This window comes from Lynx rufus, unplaced genomic scaffold (assembly GCF_022079265.1).
Source record: "Lynx rufus isolate CCGP_SWC_20201006 ecotype Redwood Valley unplaced genomic scaffold, mLynRuf1.p SCAF_5, whole genome shotgun sequence".
NCBI classification, from domain to species: Eukaryota; Metazoa; Chordata; class Mammalia; order Carnivora; family Felidae; genus Lynx; species Lynx rufus.
The window spans coordinates 63,315,300-63,338,025 of NW_025814867.1; the positions used below are offsets into that span (position 1 = coordinate 63,315,300).

Sequence of the window (22,726 nt, forward strand, 5' to 3'; positions counted from 1 at the left end):
GCTCCGGATATCTATTAGCAGCCTGTCCACGGTGACAGTGGAATGCGTTAATAGGTTCCAACAAGTGAATTAAACTGTGGAGAACACGAAAACCAACGTTTCCTTTGTTTGGAGGCGTTCAGCATTCCCCACACATGCTTGCTAAGGACCATTTTCCTTGGAGCTGTTTGTGCGGTGGAGTGTCTCATTTGGTTCAAGAGAAACCATAAGATAACATCAAGAACAAATAACATACAGGCAATACACATCCAACAGTGTCCAGGGGCTAAAGAATTGCAGATGGAAGCAGGGGTTCAGCTGAGGGCCAGCAGTTACTTGATCTAGAGAAAAATGTTTGTTGTTCTTCGGCTCTTCAAGACCAAAGCAGCATCTGACCCAGAACCTGTAAGTGAGTAAACCATTCCTTAAGCTATTTTCTTTGGAAGGATGTGGTTGGGGCAGGGAAAGAGTAGGCTTGTGAAGGGTCTACGGCCAGAGGACAGATTGTTTATTATTAACCCTTTCAGTGTACTCGAGAATTGTGTGTCAAGTCATGTACCGGTGTCCTTATAAACCATCTCCTACATAACACAATGATCTCCCCCAGCCCATCCTACCAGAAGCGATTGAAGAGTAAAGTGGATTGGAGCTCTGTATTAGACCCTTTGTCAGGGATAAGGGTTGGGTTTTCCCTAAGGAGAAGTCTGCAGCTGTCGAGTAGTCAACTCACTTTTGTTGACAATTGTCAAGTAACAGAGTAGGGAGTGTGTTTATTCACTTGGTGGATGTCATGTTCATGAGAGGGTTTCAGACCTTAAAAATTAGGATCCATATTCAAAGTGGCCTTGCTAGGAGCCAGCTGGCTGGCTCAGTCAGTAGAGCACAAAACTCTTGATCTTGAGGTCATGAGTTCAAGCCCCACGTTGGGTGAAGAGTTTACATAAAAAAAAAAAAAAAAAAAAAAAAGAAAAAGAAAAAAAAAAAAGAAAGAAGGAAAAAGAAAAAGAAAAAAACAAAACAAAACAAAAAAACCCCAAAGTGGCCTTCATGGACTAGAAAAGTGACCAGAAAACAAAGTTGAGAAAGAACAGGTCCAGGCCAGTTTGCTAGGGAGGAAATGTACTATGCAGAAATCCAAGGCCGGGCAGATAGAAAAGAGGATGAGTCAGCAACATCCTCAAACTGGGCTGTCCTTTGTGCTCAGCTGATGCTTTTAGTCACAGCCTCTAGAGCACATATTTGAATTCCCTGCAGGGATAATGGATTTGCAGCAAAAAATACAAAATTCCAGCTAGACCTTTTTGGTGGCCAGTGACAAGCCTACTCAAGATCGTAAGGTTGGGTTGCAGCGAGATTGCGAGGCCAAAGGTGCAAAGAGAGGCAATCGGTCCCGTGTGTCCAAACCAGGTTGGGGGAGAGTAGAGTAAATAGGGCTTTGACTGAAGCAGAACTGGGATTGAATTTCAGATCCATTGCCATCTAGATCTGTAGCCTTAACTTTTCTCAATTTAAGGTATTTTGATGTACGAGTAGAGACCATTGTCCTTATTTTGTAAGGCTGCTGTGAAGATGAAATGAAAAGTGTACATGAAAGAGTGCATCACAAAGAAAATGGTTCGTGTTAGGAACAGAATCCTTCCTTTCCTTTTTTATGCCTGACTTCAGATCTTCTTTTCTGGCCACAAAAGCTAGTGAGAACATGGGATATGTATAAATGGGGACCCCCTAAGGCTGGTTTGACTTAGTTTCTTCCTTGATGAGGTAGACTCCTGACTATCCTGAGGAGGGATATGGAGCCCTTGAGTGGGAAGAGGAGACCCCCAAAGAGAATAAATACCCCAGCACAAAGCACAGGGGGAAGGGTAAAAGATTCATTCATCTTTTTTGGCACGGGCACAGAAGAGATTGTTTCTAGTCTTTACGTGGGGCCTAGACTACAATGTATGCCATTTTGGTGAACTCTTAGGAGGATTTTGGAAAGTAGACATGAACTGAGTAATTAAGAAAGGTTTTCAAATTGTTTTGCTGTGTCGTCTTGGTAAACAATGCACTTTGGCCTAGGTTGGTTTACACGCCCAACTGTAGGTAAGAAGAGTAGCTAGACCACGTCTTAATGCTCCTCCTAGCTCGAAGACTTTATGACTTTGTAAAAGCTTAAAGGAAATGAAAATGTAACATGTTGGATGAATTACCTTATTGCATTTTTTTAAAGAAGGCTCAGATGGAAGGGGGTGATCATGCACAAGGTAGTCCATGAAGTAGAAAGCATGTCGTAGTCACATAGACCCAAGTAGGAATTTCAGTCCTGGCACTGACTAGCTAAGTGACCTCAGGTAAGCTCCCCAGCCTCTTTGAGCCTTGGATTCTCCACTGTTAAGTTGGGGACAACAGCACCTTCTTTAAAGTTTTGTTATAAGAGTGAAATAATATCCATAGAACACAATGCTGGGTACCTAACTGGTAGTCAATAAAATCTAGCTTCTTCCTCCTGTAATTATCACTATTGCTAACCACACAATGTGTACTAAAAAAACTATCCAAGATGTTCTTCTTTTTGGCAAACATTTGATACAATTAGTTTTCCCATTTGGTGCATGAGAAAACCTGAGAGCACAGAAGTTAGCTGTTGGTCAAAGTCCTAACAGTAAGTCCATGACCCCCAAATGTCTTAGATTGTGAAAAAAAACGGTGGGAATTTGTGCGCTACAGTGGAAATGCAGTTGTGTTCCGGAAAAACACTTTTTTTCTTTGCCACTCTTGTAATATATTGTTTCTCTTATTTGATAGGAAAAGAACAATTTGTATCGCAAGAGAATATAGACTCAGGGATCCAGAATAAGGTCAACAGTGTTTCTTTGTCTTTTCTGGTTTTCACCAGTTTCGGGATTTATTCACTTCAAGGAGGAGAGATGAACTTTGGGGTACTGTGGAATTCTTACAGATAAGCAGAAGACTAGAAATCTTGGCTCAGATTCCTCCTTTGCTTATTTCTTGGCATTGAACAGTGTGGCACGGTTCAGAATAAACAGGAGTTATTTTGAGTATTCTCCAAGAGAGATTTCTGGTCCCTGGACATCTTGGAGGAAAACCAGTCTAAGCAAAAGCTACACAAGCAAATCTGGGAGAATCATGGACATGCGTCTGCCAGTCGCATGGCAGTCTGCTAGGCGGGCATGCCTTTCTCGGCCTCCATTTCTTCACCTGCTAGGTGAGGGGATAAGACCGGGTGATTTCTAAGACCTCTCCCAGCTCAAAATTCTCGGATTTATGTTCTATTATTAAAAAAAAGAAAAAGGGATAGGTGGGTGAATTTTACCAATGAATTCATAAAGTAGGCATTTTTAGTCATACTAGAAAGAGGATCCAGACACAATTTAGAACTATTTATCAGCCAAGTAGTTGGCTTGCCACTCTGACCTTCCCATTTTTCTTTAGCATAAACCTCACCACCCAGATCATGGGGATGAGATCGGAAAATGTCCTTTGGGTCCAGCCTGCTCTCTGGTCAACTCCCAGACCACTCCAGGTGGACTTCTGTGCCGTGAGCCACACCACTGGAATGGGATTTATGAGCTGCCCTCACTGGGCCGGCCCAGCTGCACTTAGACTTCAGTGGGGCTCTCCATATTGGGCCAAACATTGGGATTAAATTTAAAAACCGTTCTTTCTCTAGTTCTGTACCCAGGCAACACTCATCCCTTACCTACCCACCCACTCTCCCGGCTCCTTTACTACCTTGTCTATTTAGGGCTGTCTGTCTCTCGGAAAATACTCTACAGAGATTCTATAGGACCAAGCTGTACAGGCTTTGGAGTCAGACCATCCTGCCTTTGGGTCTTGACTCTGCCAGTTACATTGTATGCTTGATAGTGAGCACACACTGACCTCTCCAAGTGCGAGTTTTTCATCTATAAGACCAGAATGTGAATATCTTCCTTGCAAGGTTCTTAGGACACCTAAATATTACATGCAGAGCACTTAGCATAAGATTAGGCATATTTCACGTGGCCAAAACATAAAATCTTTTCTTGTTGTTTGTATAAAATAGGATCTCAATAAATGTGAAACAAATTAAAAAATTATATAGGAACCACTTTTTCAGAGCATTCCAATTAAATTCAGATAAAAAGTAATGAAACGGATGCCATGAAGATTACAGGACAGAGCAGCATTTTCTTAAAAATATGTCTCAGACTAGCCACAAGATGGAAGGCAGAATGTGCAATAGCCATACTAGACTTTAGAAGTGAACTCACCCCTGACCAGCCGTGGGGCAAAAACTGGCCCTCAGCCCAGTATTTCCCATTGATGAAGAAGAGGCCTGCAATCATGATGAATGCCCATACTGCCAGATTCAGCACATTGAGGACGTTGTTGAAGCCCACGGAATTCTTCACCCCCAGCGCAACAATGATGGTGACAATCACAGCAATTACTAGAGCCAGAAGGTCAGGGTACGATTTTTCACCTTTCCCTAGAGGGGAAAGATATGAGTTAATGTTGTTCAGAGGGGAGAAAGGGCCATGCAAACCCCCAGCACCGCTTCAGAGCATTTGCACTCTGCTCTGACAAGGGTAATCAGTTTATCATGGAGGGAGGGGAGGCTTGCGTGTAAGTGGGTGTATGTATGAATGCATGTGCCTACACTGTGGTCCACAAGTGTCTATTTGCAAATGGGGAGATTTTGAAATACAAGTAAGACGACCTGATATCCTGGACCAAAAATTGGGATACATGATATGACAATGACAACACGGCCTAGGGAACCATGGCACAGAACATTTGAAGTCAGAACCGTACTGACATATCGATGGTATAAAACATGGGTTTAACATGTCGTTTGAAAACTGGTTTATCTTCACAGTTGTTCAGTATAGAGTCCATAAATTTTCCATCCTAGTAATCTTTTCATTTTTAGAAAGTTTTAAAATGTATATCTTTGAACGCTATTGGAAGAAGAGTATTCTTTGCATTTATGTGTATATGTTTGCAGAGAAGATAAGCAGTGAACATACCCCCACCTGATTGGCCTTGTCTGTTGGCCAGTGGACTCCTGCTCTCTACAGAATGGAGAAGGCACTGCCTCAGCTGTCAGGGTCCTGAATTTCAGCTGTACTTTTGCCCACGACCGGTTGTGTGGCCTTGGGCAAATGCCTCAGTTCCCTGGATCTCATTTGTAAAGTGAAGAGTTTGGACTACCTGATTTTGGAGGCCCTTTTGAGCTTAAAAATTCCATGAAATCAGTATACTGTGGAGATGTGGTCTTCATACTTTTTATCTTCTTATGGTATCTGCTTGCTCAGCATTTTTGTCAATTCTTCTGAGATAGGCACACCAAAGTCACATGACTAGCACACAGCCAAGAATCTATACTTGGAAGTTCTGGGACAAGACCCCCAAGTTTCCCCAACTATTGTGTGGCTTCCCACGAATATGAGAGGTTAAAGTCAGACATTAGGATGGGAAGCAAGGCAAGCGATGGATGGAGTGAGTGGTATTTGTTATGTGAGCTTCTGACTGTTCAGTGTTCACCCAGTTGTATTACCCCTTCCTTGACCTCTGCTAGACTGGAATCCATTTTTCCCTTTTAAAAGTATATTTTCTCATTTAAAAGTTAATACATGCTTATTTATAAAAATTAAAAAAAATCTGCCGAAACCACTAGAGAAGTTCCTTACGGTTATTTTTCCTGCATTGATCTTGTTTTTATATAGTTATTAACATAATGCATATACAATTTGTATCCTTTGTCACATGACATTGCATCAAAAACATATTCCATATTATTACAACAGTCCTCCTAATCATCCTTTTAATTGCTACATAATATGCTTCCACAATTTACTTAATCGTTTGTTCCACTGTAGAGTATTTAGGCGGTTTCTAATCTTTAATATAAATAAGGCTGTGATGAATATCTTTTCATATAAAGCTTTTATGGAAATTAGAATGATTTCCTTAGCATAGATTCACAGAAGAAGAATTACTTTGCAAAAAAAAAATAACAAAGAAGAAAGAGACATATTTAAGGGTCCTGATACATTTTGTCAAATTGAATCCTGAAGGAGGAACCCATTTGTTTGTTGGGGTAATTTTGCACGTTGGGGCAAGAGGATATGGCAGTCTCACCTAGGCCATTGAGGGTTCCCACAGTGTCTACCATCCAGCGGCTGATGGTGTGGTTTGCCAAAGAGTCAAACATGCTGCTCAGAGCACTGGCGCCGGCTGCAGTGCCAATCAGGTACTCCAGGATCAGGTTCCAGCCAATGAAAAATGCCACAAATTCTCCGACAGTGACGTAGCTGTAGGTGTAAGCCGACCCCGTTGTCTTGGGAACACGGACTCCGAACTCTGCATAGCAGACACCTGCGTGGGAAAAGCATATATGGGTGGGGGACTTTAGGAGATGAGATAACCTCTTGGTGGTCAACCATCTTGGGTACAAAATACTGGGAATCTCTGGGATCTTAGAACAAATACGCAAAATTTTATGTATATGAATAAATTCAAGGCCAATTCTAATGTCTTTCAACATCAGTTCTGAAAAACTTTTAACCTGAATGTTTGGGAAGAGAATCAGAACTAATTTCAATGGACTATTGGAAACTGCTCTTTGTTTAGAAAAATTCCTATTTGTTGTATGTGTCTCTGTCATGTTCTTTAGGTGTTCTTAGGTGTCAGAATGAGCACGGTCTAGTTCATGACTTGATGACACTAAGTTTACATTATGTATAACATTCTTCTCTTTCATTTTTACATATTACAGAGGTCCTCCTCATTTGACAATGATAGTTCAAGTGATCTGTGAAGGTTCTGTACTATATACGGGAGGCAGGATTGATACAAAATGCAAATATAAGTGTCTAGTTTTTTTTTTTTTTTGAGAGAGAGTGAGCATGAATACCAATGGGGGAAGGAGAGAGAGAGAGAGAGAGAGACAGATTGAGAGAATCTTAAGCAGGTGGAGCTGATGAGGGGCTTGATCTCACAACCCTAAGATCATGACCTGAGCTAAAATCAAGAGTGGACGCTTAATCTACTGAGTCACCCAGATGCCCCTATTGCCTATCTTTGATGGAATTATAGATTAAATTAGAAAGAGACTGGGAATACACCAAGCTTCTGGGAGCTGGGAGAGTTTCCTGCATCTTGCTAGGGACTCTGGATGTGAGGCCAGTAGGTAGGATGCCAAGTTGGAGGACAAACCTAGGACAGCCTGGAGGAAACACACCAGGAATGGGTTGTAGGAGGGATTTCAAAGTAAACTTTACCTTCAGTCCCAATTTTGTTAAGGGCCAGCCCTGAGGTTCTCTCATCATAAATCAGGGAATAACAGTTCACTCTTTTGTGAATAAAGAGAGCAAATTTCTTCTCCTTTGAAGGGAGTGATATCAGTGCAAGGAAGCACAGAGATGTCAGAAGCCACGGCACAATGAGTGGTTAAAGGTGATGCACTTTCTCTTTTCCTACCCCTTAGTGGTGCCGGCTCTCCAGGTGTCCATGTGAAAGGAGCACTGGACCAGGGGAGCTGTGCTCTTGTCTCAACTTTGCCTTGAACCTGTTCATCCCTTTATATTCAGTTTCCTTCTTTGTAAACTAAAGGAATTAGACAGGGATGCTCTCTTAAGGGCCTCCCTACTGTGACACTCTAGGATTCTACCTGTTACACTGAATTTTATGGATTTTGCTGCAAAACACATTGAACATCGTTCACTTTTCTTTTACATCAATTACTATATTGTTCTACATATGGAGACATTCTCAGGCCTAGCAAAGTCATCCATCCCTGCACTGAATGACCTAGGCCACTGTTTGTTTTGAGTTCCTGTGTTGGCCCCGCTCCCCCGCCCCCCACCTTTGTAAAACAGTTTTTCATCTCCCTCCTGGAGGTCAGACTGTAAGTTGTTTCTTTTTGTTGCTGTCACAGGGATTACCTTGAACAGGCTGACCACCTCCTTTTCTAAATTGCCACTTCCAACACCTGATGTTTACATTGTTAGAGTGAGTCTAAAACTAAGAGGAAGTGGTCCCTGAAGGAAGGACTGAGGAGTGTATGGAGTGAATAAGCACTCTCTCCTGAAGAGAGTTGGGTTTGTGGATACACATTAGGTTGCCCTTTAGTGCAGTGTGAGGAAAGGATTAGGAGGCAATCCTAATTCTGCTCTTGGGTATAGGATCCATAGCTTTACCCAAGAATTCTTACATCCTGTGAACTTCATCTTTTCACCCTTTTTACCCCTGATAATGCACACGGCTTATAAATAGAAAAATCTCAACCAACGCTTTTGAAACTGGCATTGATTTGATTGTAAATTTAATTTGGAGAGGTAATATTTTGAAGTTTGGGCAATCAGTGGTTCTCTCCTTAATATTTGATCTGCCAAATTAGTTGTAAAAATTCCCAATTCACCATCAGAACTCACTCGCCAACTCAATGGCCACATCTTACTTAGGTCTTGTGAAGGAGCCAGGGCATTGCTGTCCTGAGGCAGAGGAAGAGGCCCTTAGCTGTGCACAGTGTAGGAGCATATGACATCAGTTGTTTATTTCCCAAGGTCCAGCTTGTATTCTGATAGGTGGAGTTTGGGAAGAACAGCAGGAAAACTAAATGAGACACTAACTAGGTAAGACAATTTCTGCTCCTAGAGACCATTCTTTTGGATGCATTGTAAAGGATTTTATTTTTGCATCTTTCTGATTTATTTGTATGCAAGAATCCAGGCTTTTAGTGGGCATTAGAGACTATCCAGCCTGGCACTGAACCTCAGTGGTGAGGAGTAAGTGATCTCAACCCCAAATGTCCTGAAAAAAAAAAACCAACCTGGAAAAAGTTGTCAATCACTCCACTTTTTTCAAAAAGATGGTGTGTAAGAGAAACATATTCAAAAGTATCTTTCTAATTTAATGAGAAACAAGAACCAAAGAAAGGGAAACCTCGGTTTTTATCTTAGATTATATAATAATTGAGTGTCGAAGAGCAAGTTACTTACCTAACATGGGTAAAGTGAGGGGGCCAGGTAGATAAACTTTAGGGTCCCTTCTAGTGTTGCCATTCTTTGGTTTCACAGCCAGAATCAACTTTCAAACATTTGAGTCAATGGGGGCAGCTCCGGAGAAAATACTGGAAACCAGTAGTTTTCAGCAAAAGTAGTACTGCCATCTAGGGGGAATTTTGGAAATCTGTGGGGGTGTCCAAGGTTTTCATGATTGTGGACACTTGAGGCATTCAATGGGTAGGGAGCCATTAGACATTCTGCAGTGTGGGACTGTCCCACAGAATGAAGCATTTTCTTGTGTCTTACATAACTTCTGAGGGTCCCAAAGGACCTGTTTATGAAAACAAGTTTATAAATTATAAAAACCTTTTTATAATTTCTGAGCCTGAATCTATCTCCATTTTAATACATTTAAAAAAAAACACTTTTTTTACATTTATTTTTTTGATAGGCAGAAAGAGACAGAGCACAAGTGGGGGAGGGGCAGAGAGAGAAGGAAACACAGAATCGGAAGCCGGCTCCAGGCTCTGAGCTGTCAGCACAGAGCCTGACACAGGGCTTCAACTCACAAACTGCTAGATCACGACCCGAGCCGAAGTCGGACGCTCAACTGACTGAGCCACCCAGGCGCCCCAATTTTAATACATTTTTAAGTTTATTTATTTATTTTGAGAGAGAGAGAGAGAGAGAGAGCGCACAGGAGCTGGGGAGAGGAGCAGAGAGAGAGAGAGGGACACAGAGAATCCTAAGCAGGCTCCATGCTGTCATCACAGGGCCTGATGCGGGGCTTGATCTCATGAACTGTGAAATCATGACCTGAGCCGAAATCAAGAGTGGGATGCTTAACTGACTGAGCCACCCAGGTGCCCGTATCTCCATTTTACAAATTAACACAAAGTTGTTTTTTTTTTTTTTTTCATGATTTTATATGCATCGAATTTTCCAGGGCTGCAACAGCTGGGTAAATTGAGGGACAGTCACAATTTGTTTTGTTTGAATTAAGAGTTGGTCATTATTTTGGGAAACCACATCATCAACAGCAGCATAAGTCATGGTCTCTGAATATACAACAGCACACCTATGCGAGTTGTGTTCACAGTTGTTCTACAAGTGACAGCAGACATCTGATGACTTCGTTACGTCTCCTATTGTTCTTATGCTCTAGCTTCTACACACTGAAATATTATTTTTACTAGAAGTGACTTTTCTTTCGTTTACCTTCCACACTCAGGGGAGATATATATATATATTTAAATTAAGTGTGTGGCTCTGGAAAATAGTAAGCGTTCCTCAAAAAGTTAAAAATAGAACTACCTTATGATCCAGCTATTGCGTTACTAGGTGTTTACCCAAAGAACACAAAACTCGAATTCAAAGGGATACAGACACCCCAATATTTATAGCAGCACTATCTACAATAGCCAAATTATGGAAACAGCCCAAAGGCCCATTGACTGATGGATAAAGAAGGTATGGTGTGTATACACACACACACACACACACACACACACACACACAATGGAATATTACTGAGCCATAAAAAAGAATGAAATCTTGCAATTCGTAACAACAAGGATGGAGCTAGAGAGTATTAATGGTAAGTAAAATAAGTTAGTCAGAGAAAGACAAATACCATATGATTTCACTAATATGTGGAATTTAAGAAACAAAAAAAAAAGGAACTAAGTGGGAGAAAAGGAGAGAGAGAGCGGGGGAGTCAAACCCAGAAACAGACTCTTACCTTTAGAGAACAAACTGATGGTTACCAGAAGGGAGGTTGGGGGGGGGTATGGGTTAAATAGGTGATTGGGATTAAGGAATTGGCACTTGTTGTGATAAGCACCAGATGTTGTATGGAGTGTTGAATCACTAATTATATAACTGAAGCTAATATTACACTGTATGTTAACTGGAATTTAATAATATTTTTGTAATGTTTATTTATTTTTGAGAGAGAGAGAGAGAGAGAGAGAGAGACAGAGTGTAAGCAGGGGAGGGGCAGAGAAAGAGGGAGACACAGAATCCGAAACAGGCTCCAGGCTCCAAGCTGTCAGCACAGAGTCCAATGTGGGGCTTCAACCCATGAACCTCGAGATCCTGACCTGAGCTGAAGTCGGACGCTCAATGGACTGAGTCACCCAGGCGCCCCTATTAACTGGAATTTAAATAAAAACTTAAAAAATATATATAATTTTAATCACTAGAAAAAAATAAGTGTGTAGGAAGGTAAACATTATCTCTAGTTTATTTCTAGAACTATTTGATAGCAAAGGAAGAATTTCAAAGTATTCATTACCTAAAGTTGATTTGTACTAGGGGGGGAGAATCACTATGAGAGAAACATTTATAAATAATCTGTACTCAATTTAGTAATGCATTAAAAAGTTTCTTGCCCTAGGGTTATCTTCCTAGTCATATTTGCTTTATGCTATTGTCAAAGTGATTCTGCATTCCTTGGCTAACCATCAAGTGATTGGAGACAGAGAGATATATTGATTTCAAAAGTATAGCTGTGTGGCTGGAGAAAATCATGAAGTACAACGTCGGGGTACAGATGGTGCAGACCACTGGGTGAAAGTTTCCCAATGGGGTTGTTCAGAGTTGGCAAGTCCAGGTCCTTGAGAAATATAGGGGTTCATTTGAGCAGGACAAGAGGGAATAGAGTGATTTTTCATAGCCTGAAACTCAGGTATCCTTTTCAACTTATCAGCTCTTTAAGTATATTGTAAACATGCCCTTCTTTTCATTTTGTCATATCCCTAGTGTTTTGTTTTATTTCTACGCCCGGAACTATTTTTTTGTTAAATTGACAACCAGCCAGCCTGAATAGCAGTCAAACTTAGGACTTACACATCGAAAAGAAGGTTGGGATAAGATACCAAGGGGATTCTTCATTTGAAATATTCTCTATTGATCTCTCATGTACCCTATAAATGATGCATGGTTTGGAGTTTAGAGAAATTTGGTCCTTTTCAAAGTGGATTTCTTTCCAACTCAGAGAATCTGTGGTTCTATCGCATATAGATATAATCAGCCGGCCTTACATTAAATTCTCCCAGAGAGCCTAGATGGGATGTCGAATTTTCCAAACTGCCTAATATGCTATTGCCAATCATCAAGATAACCTCTACATGTGCTTCCTGTCACTCGAGAACCAGGAGGCGAAGATTCTCCTCCATTCTAAGAGGTGTAGAAGAGAAAGATCCAGCTGGGAATAGGTGAAAGTTCGAGAAGGATTTCTCCACTCAAGAACTATATTCCCTCCACATTCTGCTAAAAAAACAAAACAAAACAAAACAAAACAAAACAAACCATTGTCTACATAAGTACTTTTTAAAATACTTTCACCTGGAAAGATTAAATCTAGAGGTTTTTCACACTTGAATGCCAATTACTCTACTCAGATACAGAGAGGGTTTCCGTTAACATGCAGTTTAACTTATGGACTGATTCCCTAACTTACCTATCAACTAACTTACTGATTTCCTACAATAACTTCTGACTTCCTAATGTCTTTCCTTTAAGTGATGCACACAGTTAAGTGCCTACTATGTCAGGCACTGAAGTGAATACCAGAGGCATAAATCTCCTGATCTTGAAGCATCTGGATTCCAACCAGGAAAGAGTTTAATAAACAGATGATTCCATGCAGCCAGTTTCAGTACTATCAGTATTTACGAGGTGCTCTGGGAACCCAGTGGGGTGAGCGGCTCTTAGAGAACACCGTCCTCGGTTTCTGGGGAGGTAGTGACGAAGGGGAGGCTTCTGAGCTCATATTGAAGGGCGACTTGGGCTTTTCCAGGCAGAATGTAATGGAAAAGGGTGATCTCAGGCAGATGGAAGGGGGTAGCTGGATGGCACGTGTGGGCTGCTTTGTGGATTGAGGAGGATGAGTCTTGTAGAGGTGAACTGAGGATCAAGTGATTGAAGGAGTGGGATCTTCTTAATAGACTGGGGGAATCTAGCTGAAAGAAAAAACTGTTCAATCATCTACTTGTCTCGTTTTAAAGCTTTGTCTTGGTTGTAAAAACCTCTTCGCACACAAGTGTTCTTTAAGAGTCTCATACATAAATAAGTAAAAGCAAGGTGGCTTTGTTTGAGGAGGGGGTAGGGAGCCTGAGGCTGATCTGCTCAGGATCCCCCTCATCCTATACCTCCCAAAATGCCAACCCTCCTCTGTGGACTCACGGGGCCGCACTGAACGCAGTGTGGGGGGTGCGTGTCACCTGCTCATCAGGGCTTTTCCCTTGATGGTTGATGCAACTGAGCCCCAGACCTGACGTTGCACCTTCAATTAGTGATAGAGCCGTGCATATACTGATATGCAGTTCTAGGAGCTTTCCAACTCATCCATTCATCCACAACATTTATAAGGTTCTATCTCTATGCCTCTATGTTAGATTTTAGAGATTTAAAGGTGAGTGGGAAGAATACAGTCCCTTTGTTGTGGGTCTTATAGCCTAGCGGAGAAGACAGACCAAAAAACCCCAACACATTATAATAAAACGAGAAAGGAGATATTAGTCGTGGCGGGGGGATGGGGGAAAATTCATGAGCTGCTTTAAAGAGCTGCAAAACTGAGTTCTAAAGTAAGGTCTTTGGACAGCCAGAAGGACTGTCTCTAGGGCAAGAGGTATCCGGAGATATGAGAAGGAGGGGGCGGAGTCTCCAAGAAAACAGTTTGCCAAGCTGCCGCTTCATTCAGGCCTCTGGGATCAGTAACATCGGGAGTGTTGCTCACAAGGTCAATCAGGCTCTCTTGGTCACAGACATCAAGCCTGTGCAGTTATTTTGAACATGCGTCTCTCAGTGATTTTCATTCATGAAGTCGGTTCCTCCCGAGTGCCAGTCATCTGCTCTGTCTCCCAGACACAGGATGGAATCAGCCATTGGATGGAACCTGTGCACCACACCAATTAGGCCTGAACAAGTCCTCACCAAATACAACATTTTTGCTGAGATGGTTGTTAACTCATTTCTTTGTCCTTTTCTTAGTTTTCTTAAGACATCTTTGTTCTGTTTACAGATTCACAGCCGGGCTAAGACACGACTATATTGCTGTGGGTGATAGCACTGCATAAATGTGGACTGGGAGTGGGCTATCGGAAGAAATCACAGGACCTCAGAGAGAAATAGAGTGTGGATTCTCTCGGAAACATTTGTTTCCTTTCTGACACCGGATTCCAGATGGCAAGTAATGAAGTATCACCATCATTGCTGTTGCCCTTGAGAAGCAGGCTGCTGGATTCTCAGAAACATCTATCTCTTCAGTCCCCTGGTTTGTGGGACCCTGTGATCCCTGCCCCCGTGTCCTCTTTCCAATGCTCTTGATTAGCCAAGAAAATTGTGCATTTCTTTTCCCAGGAGAAATCCATCAGGCTGTCTCTTCCTCTCACCTCCTGCTCCTGTCTCATCTACCTGAGGAACCCTGGTCACTCCATCACCTGTCAGGGAAGTCCAGGCAGTTCTGACAAATGCGTCTGGAAGAAAAGCAATTTGTCTGGGAACGCCCATTTCTTTGCGTCTAAGAAGAGACATCATTTTTCTGCCAAAGCAGGGCCTTAGGGGGACAGTAGGAGCCTGTGTTCAGAGGATGGGTAGCATCTTTGATCAGGGTGTGTGTGACACTATTCGTTACTGAACCTGACAGGGCTCCAATTAAAGTTGGGTTGGGGAAAAGAGGGCTCGCTGGTTCCCTAAACCAGAGCACCAATCTATCAACACCTACACAGAAAGGAAAGAATCTGTTCTCATAGTCAGAGAAGTGACCCCTGAGAGCTGTCGAGGAAGTTTCATAATTTACTGATTAAATGTGACCAGACTATCTGTGTACTCTCTTCTCTAGATCTCCTTCTGTGAAAAGACTTTAAAGGTTTGTCGGAGGTACGATTTCCATAGCATGATGGATTAGAGTATTATATTGTGTGGCCATGCTATTGTTAATTATCATCATTAGTGCATACTAGTTTTATTGCTTTATCAAATGATGATGGAGATGGTAATAATAATAACACTCATGTGGTTGCTTTCAACGAAGTGACCCACAGGCTTAGCTGTTCCTTGATCCCATATTCTGACCCAGATTGGTCCCTCTTCATTGCTGAGGTGGCAGGTGGACGGGGACAGCTCTTTTCTCTGCTGCTAACATTTCTATGTAGGTGACCTCAGGGTAATGTCAAAGGCAGCCTCGGAGGGAAAAAGAAGTTACAAAAGAGAAAGGCACCTGGTTGTTGGCATCTACCTGTGCCAGGCCCATTGTACACAGTTTGTCATCTGATGCCCAGGTAAGCTGTAGGCAAATGACGGGGACAACATCAGCAGCCCGTCTCTGGCTTTAGGAGAAGCAGTGAGTGTCACAGGAGCCACACAGCATCTGGAGAGAGGTCTAGAGAGTGGTTTTGACAGCTAAATGAGATAATGCACACACATCACTTTGCCCAGTGCCTGGCACACAGTAAGTGTTTAATAAATGGCAACTGAAGTTATTACTAACTGTGGCCTTGAGTAAGGCACCCGGTTCACTGGGCGTTAGTTTCCTCATCTGGACAGTGGCGAAGGTGATCCCTGCTGTGAGGTTGCCATGGGTCTGCAAAGGAGCACACGTTCTGGAGTGTGGTGGGCACTCTGGCAGTGGGAGCAATGGCAATTATTACCAAGGAGGAAAGGGAATCGCACAGACTTTCTTAGCAGTAGCCTCCTGAGTGTTTCTGCAGGAACCTTTTCCTTGGGGATGGGAGAGAAGAGTTGGAAGCAAGAATAGTTGGCTCATGGTTTTAGAGAGTCAGCGTTGGCAGGGATATCAGAAATCATCTGGAGTCTAGACCAAGCCCTACGTGTGCCCAATTCACTTCTTGATGGATGCTTTGGTTCTTTTTTTTCTCCTCTAATTCACTTCTAAATGAGAACGTGGAAAAGTTCCTTCTTAGGTTTTAAACCTTTAATCTGGAAACGCATGTTCTTTTCCGCAAGTCCAGCTGGACGTTGTGAGGGTGGAGAGAAATTTCCTGCTTTCTTGCTCAACCTTTCTTCATGAGGCCTCTGGCCCCGTTCAGATGACTCTGATAACCGGGCTAGAAAGACTTTGTGCAGAAAGGAGAGAACAGGGGTCAAGGGACAGCCAGCAATTCTCGTGCACCCAGGTATTTTCCGGCTCACCACTCCCCAGGGGTAGGCAGTGTCCCCATTTCTAAAGCAGATGAAAATGGCACCAACAAGAATGACAGACCTAAGAAGCTCTGTGAGGGGACCAGGCCATCACTCCCTGCCCTGAGGACTCAGTGGGAGGGGGTCAAAGCTGAGTCCTAAGAGAACACACACGAGCCCTTGTGTGGCTGCTCGGCCCAGCTCATGGGCAGGTGGGACCGGGTTCCCCCGGGGATTCAGGTTCCCCCCGGGTTCCCCTGGCTGCATTCTCAGCAGATGCCTGGGAGCATGAGACACGCTGAATCTCTCACGGGCCTGGATCTATTCTCTGTAGAGGACCTTCCCAGAGACATGAGACACCCTTCATTTAAGAAGAGGGGTGCCATCTCCGTTTTCCCAGACAGGGCTAATATGCAGGGAGGGCGGAGCAGGGCCAGGGACTAGGGATTTAGGGGACCTAGCAATGTGAGGAGGGGCACCGAGTGCACAGAGCCAGTGCCTGCAGAACTTCCGAGCCGCTGTGCACGAAGTCTGCTTTGTCCCGGGCCTCTGAGGGCGAGGCCTCTTCACGCTGTCTCATGCAGTCCTGCCTTACTCACTTCTAGCACCCATTCCAGTGCTTCAATACCCCTTGTTCAGAAAGAGTACTTTGTCACGGGACCCTGTTTAATTTCCTTAAGGGCATTTACCACAATTTGTAGTTAAATGTATCCATGTACTTGTTTTCTAAGGCACAGCCTGCCTGTACGTTTTGAAGCACAATCTTTTGGAAGGGGGTTATCCTGGTAGAGATGAGAATTGCTCTTGGGAATATACCTTCAGATGCAAAAGAATGCTCTTTGTGGAAGGTCCATCTGGAGAAAGGGTGAATAGGAGGCAGGCCCTCTGGGTCTTTTACTAGGTGTGCACCAAGGGGCTTCAGAATCTGAAAGATGGGTGCTCATTTGCAGTAAGAACCAACCTAGCCTTGTTAGGTTGGAGATCTGGCTAATAGTGTTGGCAGTAGTAATAATCCGGGCAAATTTACTGAGCATTTACTACGTGCACCGGCTCTACTAAGCACTTTACATACACAATCTTCCCAAGTAGAAACTATTATTATTTCCATTTACAGATGATGAATCTAAGATCTAAATGGGCTATGGTGCAGACATGAGAGGGAGGTCAGCAGGCACAGGGCGAGGCCGCTCACAGGTAGAGGTGATAGCCTGGGGTCTCTGCCACCTGCTAGCTGTGCAGAGGGCTCAATACCGTGGCCCACCTGTAACTTCGGGCAACCTGTTTGGGAAGGTCTAGGTTAAGTATGTTTCCCAAGTCACACAGGTTGTAAGTAGCAGAGCAGGGCTTGAAATGAGGGAGATCCATTCCAGGGACTAAGTGCATCTGGCGCCTGGCTGCTACATGGGGTTGGAAAGTGCGTGTGGAAAGTTGAGACATTGTGTCTTTCTTTACAGATCTTTCCCCTCCCTGGGTTCTTTTGTTGTCCTCACACAGGCAATCTAATCTGAACTGTTCCTTTTGCAGAGGAAGAAACTGAAGTCAAGAGGTCAGTGACTTGCCTAAGCGTCCCGAGCTGATGAGAAACAGAGCTGGAACTAGGACTCGGATGTACCGACTTCTGTCCTGGGCCCTGTGGTCTCTTGCAGTGCTCATGATTATTTCATGCGGGCTTGTCTTGTTTCTTCGCATGGATGTTGAGCCCTTTGTCTCCTGGTTTCTTTCCTGTGTTCTGCAGCACAGCGGCTGTGCTGAGCCCAGAGCAGGTGACCAGTCCCTCCCATGGCCATGCTAGCTGCCCTTGCTCTGCACTGTCTACTCTGCCAGGTGCTGTACAAGATGTAAAACAAGCCCGGTCCTCCTCGGTTTGCTGGAGGAAGCTCATCTCAGAATCAGCAATTTGAGAGCCTTGTAAATTTTTATTAAAATGGGCTCACCTTCTCTGAACTGGTAACTGACATCCTTCCTACAGGACTGTCAATCCAGCTCTGTATAGAAGAGTTACATGAACTTCACAACACCCTTCTCACTGCTGACAGGTGACAGAAAGGTGCTGAGCTTAGAAAGCATTTTCATGACCTGGGTTACAGAAGTTATGATCTAGAAAAGTGCTCAACTGATCAATAGAACAGAGTGAGCTGCAGGCTCTTTTGAAACCTCAGTAAGGGTGAGAGTTTCCTTGATTCATTTGATTCTCTTTGGTGAGTTTTTAAATTTGGGGGATGTGTCTGCATGAAGCAGGTTAGGGGTAATAGCCTTTGGAGCCAGGCAGAATCAAATTTAGATTCAGCCTTCGCCACTGACTGCCTTATGGGCCTGGATAAGCCACTATACCTCTCTGGGCCTCAGTTTTATCATCTGCAGAATAAGTATACAGTATCACTTATTTTGTAGGATTCATTGGGAGGATTTTGCAGCTGTGTGCAGCTAAAGCCAGGCACATGAAGTCCCCAGTGCTTTAGTTGTTACGATTAACCATAAAATGGGGACACTAATAGTGTCTCTCCCTCCCAGTAGGGAGGTTGAGAGCATTAAATGAGGTAATATATGCACAGTGCCTGGGGCACAGTATTTGATTAATAACAATAAAAATAATAGTAATAATAATTACTAACATTTATCACGTGCTTCCTAAGCTATGGCTTAGAGACTTCACAAACATCGGGGAAGCTGCTATCGCTATTAAGAGTTCGACATAGAGCTGTGTGTTTGGACAATATTTTGGAGAGCTAGTTTTCCAGAAGCTTGAAGACTGGCACGTATCTGTTCATCTTTGCCTTTCCTTTCTACCCTTTCAGTGTTTCTACCTCTTGCCTCACCAGGGTGGCTGAGAGCAGTGCTCAGGTATGTTTGGGCAAACGCATAGATGCAAGCTTGTGAAATGAATGAGTGATCCTAGATCACTGAGAACGATCAGCAGTGCAAAAGGACCCACCCTCCTGTGTCCACCTCTCTAGTCTGGCTTCAGTTTGAAGAGGGGAAAATGGTTTGTTCTGAAAAACAAGACAAGGGAACTGAGCAGACTATCTATATAGACTCTGAATCTTTAGAAATCTTCCTTGGTCATGAAAATCCAGCCTGAGATGAATATTGGAGTGAGGATATTCTGCTGAAGTCTGGTGAAGGCCCAGCCCAGAGGGTGGGGAGCTTTGCCTGTGGGGAAGGCATCTGCTTGACAGAACTCTGTGCCCCTTACCGCCTTCCCAGGGATTCTGTTCCCACACTCTCACGTGATGATGGATTAGAAGATGCCAAAGAGTGAATGACGATGGCAGGAAATACAAATGATAAATGCTAGCGCTAAACCATAAATTAAGAATGCCAAGAAAATACTACTCAGCATGTTGGCCTGTATTGCCTTAAAATTGTTTTCAATGTTTATTTGTTTTTGAGAGAGAGAGAGAGAGAGAGAGGAGAATGAGTGGGGGAGGGGCAGAGAGAGGGAGACACAGAATCTGAAGCAGGCTCCAGGCTCTGAGCTGCCAGCACAGAGCCCATGGGGCTCGAACTCACAAACTGTGAGATCATGACCTGAGTCAAAGTCAGACTGAAGTCAGACCGACTGAGCCATCCAGACGTCCCCAGTATTGCCTTTTAGATGGTTGGCTTCAAAGATCTCAGAGGCACTTGCTGAGATGGAAGACTGTGAGTTCTGGAGTCCTGCAGGCTGAGGTTGGAGTTCTGGCCCTGCCACTAAATATCTGCCTGCCTCTCAGGAAGTGACTTTAACTTCTGACCGTCTGGCTCCTCCAGCTGAGGGAGGAGATAAAGTCACTCTTCGCCCCACTGTGTCCGTGGGGCTGCGCGGGAGCCCCGCCTGCGGTGTTCTGCACACACACGTTCATTCACTGCCCCTGGTGGCATTCTGTGGAGGTCCCCTTTCCTTGGGTTTTCTGTTTCTACTTTCACTTTCTGTCACCAGAACTGTGCTGTAAATCCGTTATTCTAATGACATTATTTCAAAAACACTCTCATGTGTTACGTCTTTTCTCAGCTACAGAGAGCATTTATCCCTCTCCCCCCGTCCTCCCTTGTCCACCCATGCCCGCATCCTCTCCATCTGAAGCTTCCTTCTGATCTCCATTCATGGTCTCTTGCCTGTTTTGTACAACTGCATGGTCAGTTTCTTCACCCTTGCTCTCTCTCCACCATATTAATACATTGCAGATCTGGTCACGTTGCTCAACTTCTCTGCCGAACAAGTGATCTCCAACCTTCTTGCTTGGCCCCCAAGTCTCTCCCTTAAGAACCCACTTTGTTTAATGAATTATCTTGATGGGCCATTTTGGTTAGGGGACAAAAGTCTTTGGAGTATGGTGGGGATGAACTTGTAGAGAGATAGAGAGATAGTATACTGCTCTGGATAAGATATGGACAAGGGTTTTAGGGCTTGACAGGGAACAGCAAGGGAAAAGAAGGTGAGATTGAAGGAGAAACGCTGCCCATTAATGGTGCTGGAGGCTGGACCCAAGGAAAAGAGAGCGTCTGTGGACTTGTTTAAAGGCAGGGAGAATTGGAGTCCTACATTCAATTAGAAGTTTGTGGTCTGCTGGGATGGACTGTATTATAGCTCCCGTCTCTCACCCAAACTTTCTTTTTTTTTTTTTTTCAATATATGAAATTTATTGTCAAATTGGTTTCCATACAACACCCAGTGCTCATCCCAAAAGGTGTCTGGCCCAAACTTTCTATAAAGCCCACTGCACATTCAATTTTGTCTTGCGGATATTTGGGGAGAGGAGGGATTGGAATTCATCTGGTTGCATGATGAAGTAAAGAAAATGGGCAGAAGCTAATGAAATGCAGAATGGAGACGAAGACTCCATGGGAGCGGAGATTCCGAGTCGGCAGAACTAGGAAAAAGTCAGCCTTGCAACTCCCTAGGTTTATTGAGGGGGACTCTAGAGTTTCTGGTTGTACGTTACTGGGAATTAGAACCAATTTTATTTAAATATTTCAGAACAACTTGACCTCAGCAAGATGGAGGGCTTAGAGGTTATGCATCCACTATAGATGTGGCAGTGACAGCCAGTTTTCCTGTTCTTCCCCATCGACACAGCCCCTGTGATACTGGGGTTGGCAATATACCCTGTCTGAAGACTATACTTCCCAGCCTTCCTTGTTGTGGCCAAGTGTCCAAGTTTCAGCCAATTGTAAGTTATAGAGAAGGATTTCTGAAGAAGTTTCTTAAAAGGGGACTGAGGGGCACCTGGGTGGCTCAGTTGGTTAAGCGTCCGGCTTCAGCTCAGGTCATGATCCCACGGTTAGAGGGTTTGAGCCCTGCATTGGGCTCTGTGCTGACAGCTCGCAGCCTGGATCCTGCTTCGGATTCTGTGTCTCCCTCTCTCTTAGCCCCTCCCCTGCTTACACACACACACACTCTCTCAAAAATAAACCAACATTAAAAAAACTTAAAAAGGGGGGGGGACAGAAATATGGGAAATGACCTGCCTCAACTCTCTGTTCTCCTTCCTGACTTCTGGAACTCAAATGTACCAACTGGAGCTCCAGCAGCCATTTGGGGCTTGAAGTCATCTTGAGGATGGAAGGCAAGCATCCTCATCGTTAGAACCAAAGATGAAGGGGCCTGAGTCCCCATGACTGCAGAGCCACAATACCAGCCTCCCTCCAGATTCTTTCTACACAGGAAAGAAGTGAAATTGTCTCTCATTTTTAGTTTTGTTTTGTATGTGATGGAATCTGACCCTAATCTGCTACCGCCGTAGACGATTAGCAGCAAGGTGATTAAGATTTGGCCCTGGAGTCAGGGTGCTTTCACTCTATTCCTTGCTCTGTCACCTCTTAATCAGGTGCCTTAAGCAAGTTACCAAACTTTTCACAAGGCTCTGTTTGCTCCATCTGTAGTATGAGGATAATGACACCACTTATCATGTAGAGTTGATGTGAAGGTTAAGTAAAATAATGTGTTAAGCACTTAGAACTCTTTTGGTATATAGTAAATGCTCAATAAATAGTAGCTACTGCTGCTGCTATTATTTCTTTTCTTTTTTTAAAATACTTTTTTATGTTTATTTATTTTTGAGAGAGAGACAAGGGACCATGAGCAGAGGAGGAGCAAAGAGAGAGGGAGACAGAATCCGAAGCAGGCTCCAGGCTCTGAGCTGTCTGCACAGAGCCTGATGAGGGGCTCAAACTCATGAACCGTGAGATCATGACCTGATCTGAAGTCGGGTGCTAAACTGACTGAGCCATCCAGGTGCCCCTGCTGCTTTATTTCTATTATTACTACTATCATTGCCATAGTTACCTATCAGATTAGGTGTTCATCTGCATCAATAAACAATGGGTCCTTTAGAGTAGAAACAATCTCTTCTTTGTTTTTGGTACTGCCCCAGAACTGGTAGATGGTGGGTATACAATACATCTGTACTGAACCACGTCTTATTAGATTTTTGTCAACTATTTCTTAGGAGTAGATGATAGAAATTACTGGTTTCATGCATCAGACTGGGGACTGATGTGATGTATGCACACTGTCACTTAATCCCTACCAAAACCATTTGAGCTACGGGCCTTAAGGGTTATTGTAGGATCCACATGAGCTTAGGAGTCACTCAGACCTGCATTCTATTTAAGTTTCAATTTTAATA

General features: G+C 43.6%; 1 protein-coding gene across 1 annotated transcript in view; it reads right to left on the reverse strand.

Annotated features, from left to right (window-relative positions):
- Positions 1–22,726, reverse strand: part of SLC7A14 (solute carrier family 7 member 14) — a 50,821-nt gene that overhangs the window by 22,898 nt on the left and 5,197 nt on the right. Inside the window, exons 2-3 of the mRNA XM_047100295.1 lie at positions 6,109–6,345; positions 4,236–4,453 (exon numbers count right to left, since the gene is read on the reverse strand). Of these exons, the coding sequence (XP_046956251.1) occupies positions 4,236–4,453; positions 6,109–6,345 (455 nt within the window). The remainder of the gene's footprint in view (positions 1–4,235; positions 4,454–6,108; positions 6,346–22,726) is intronic.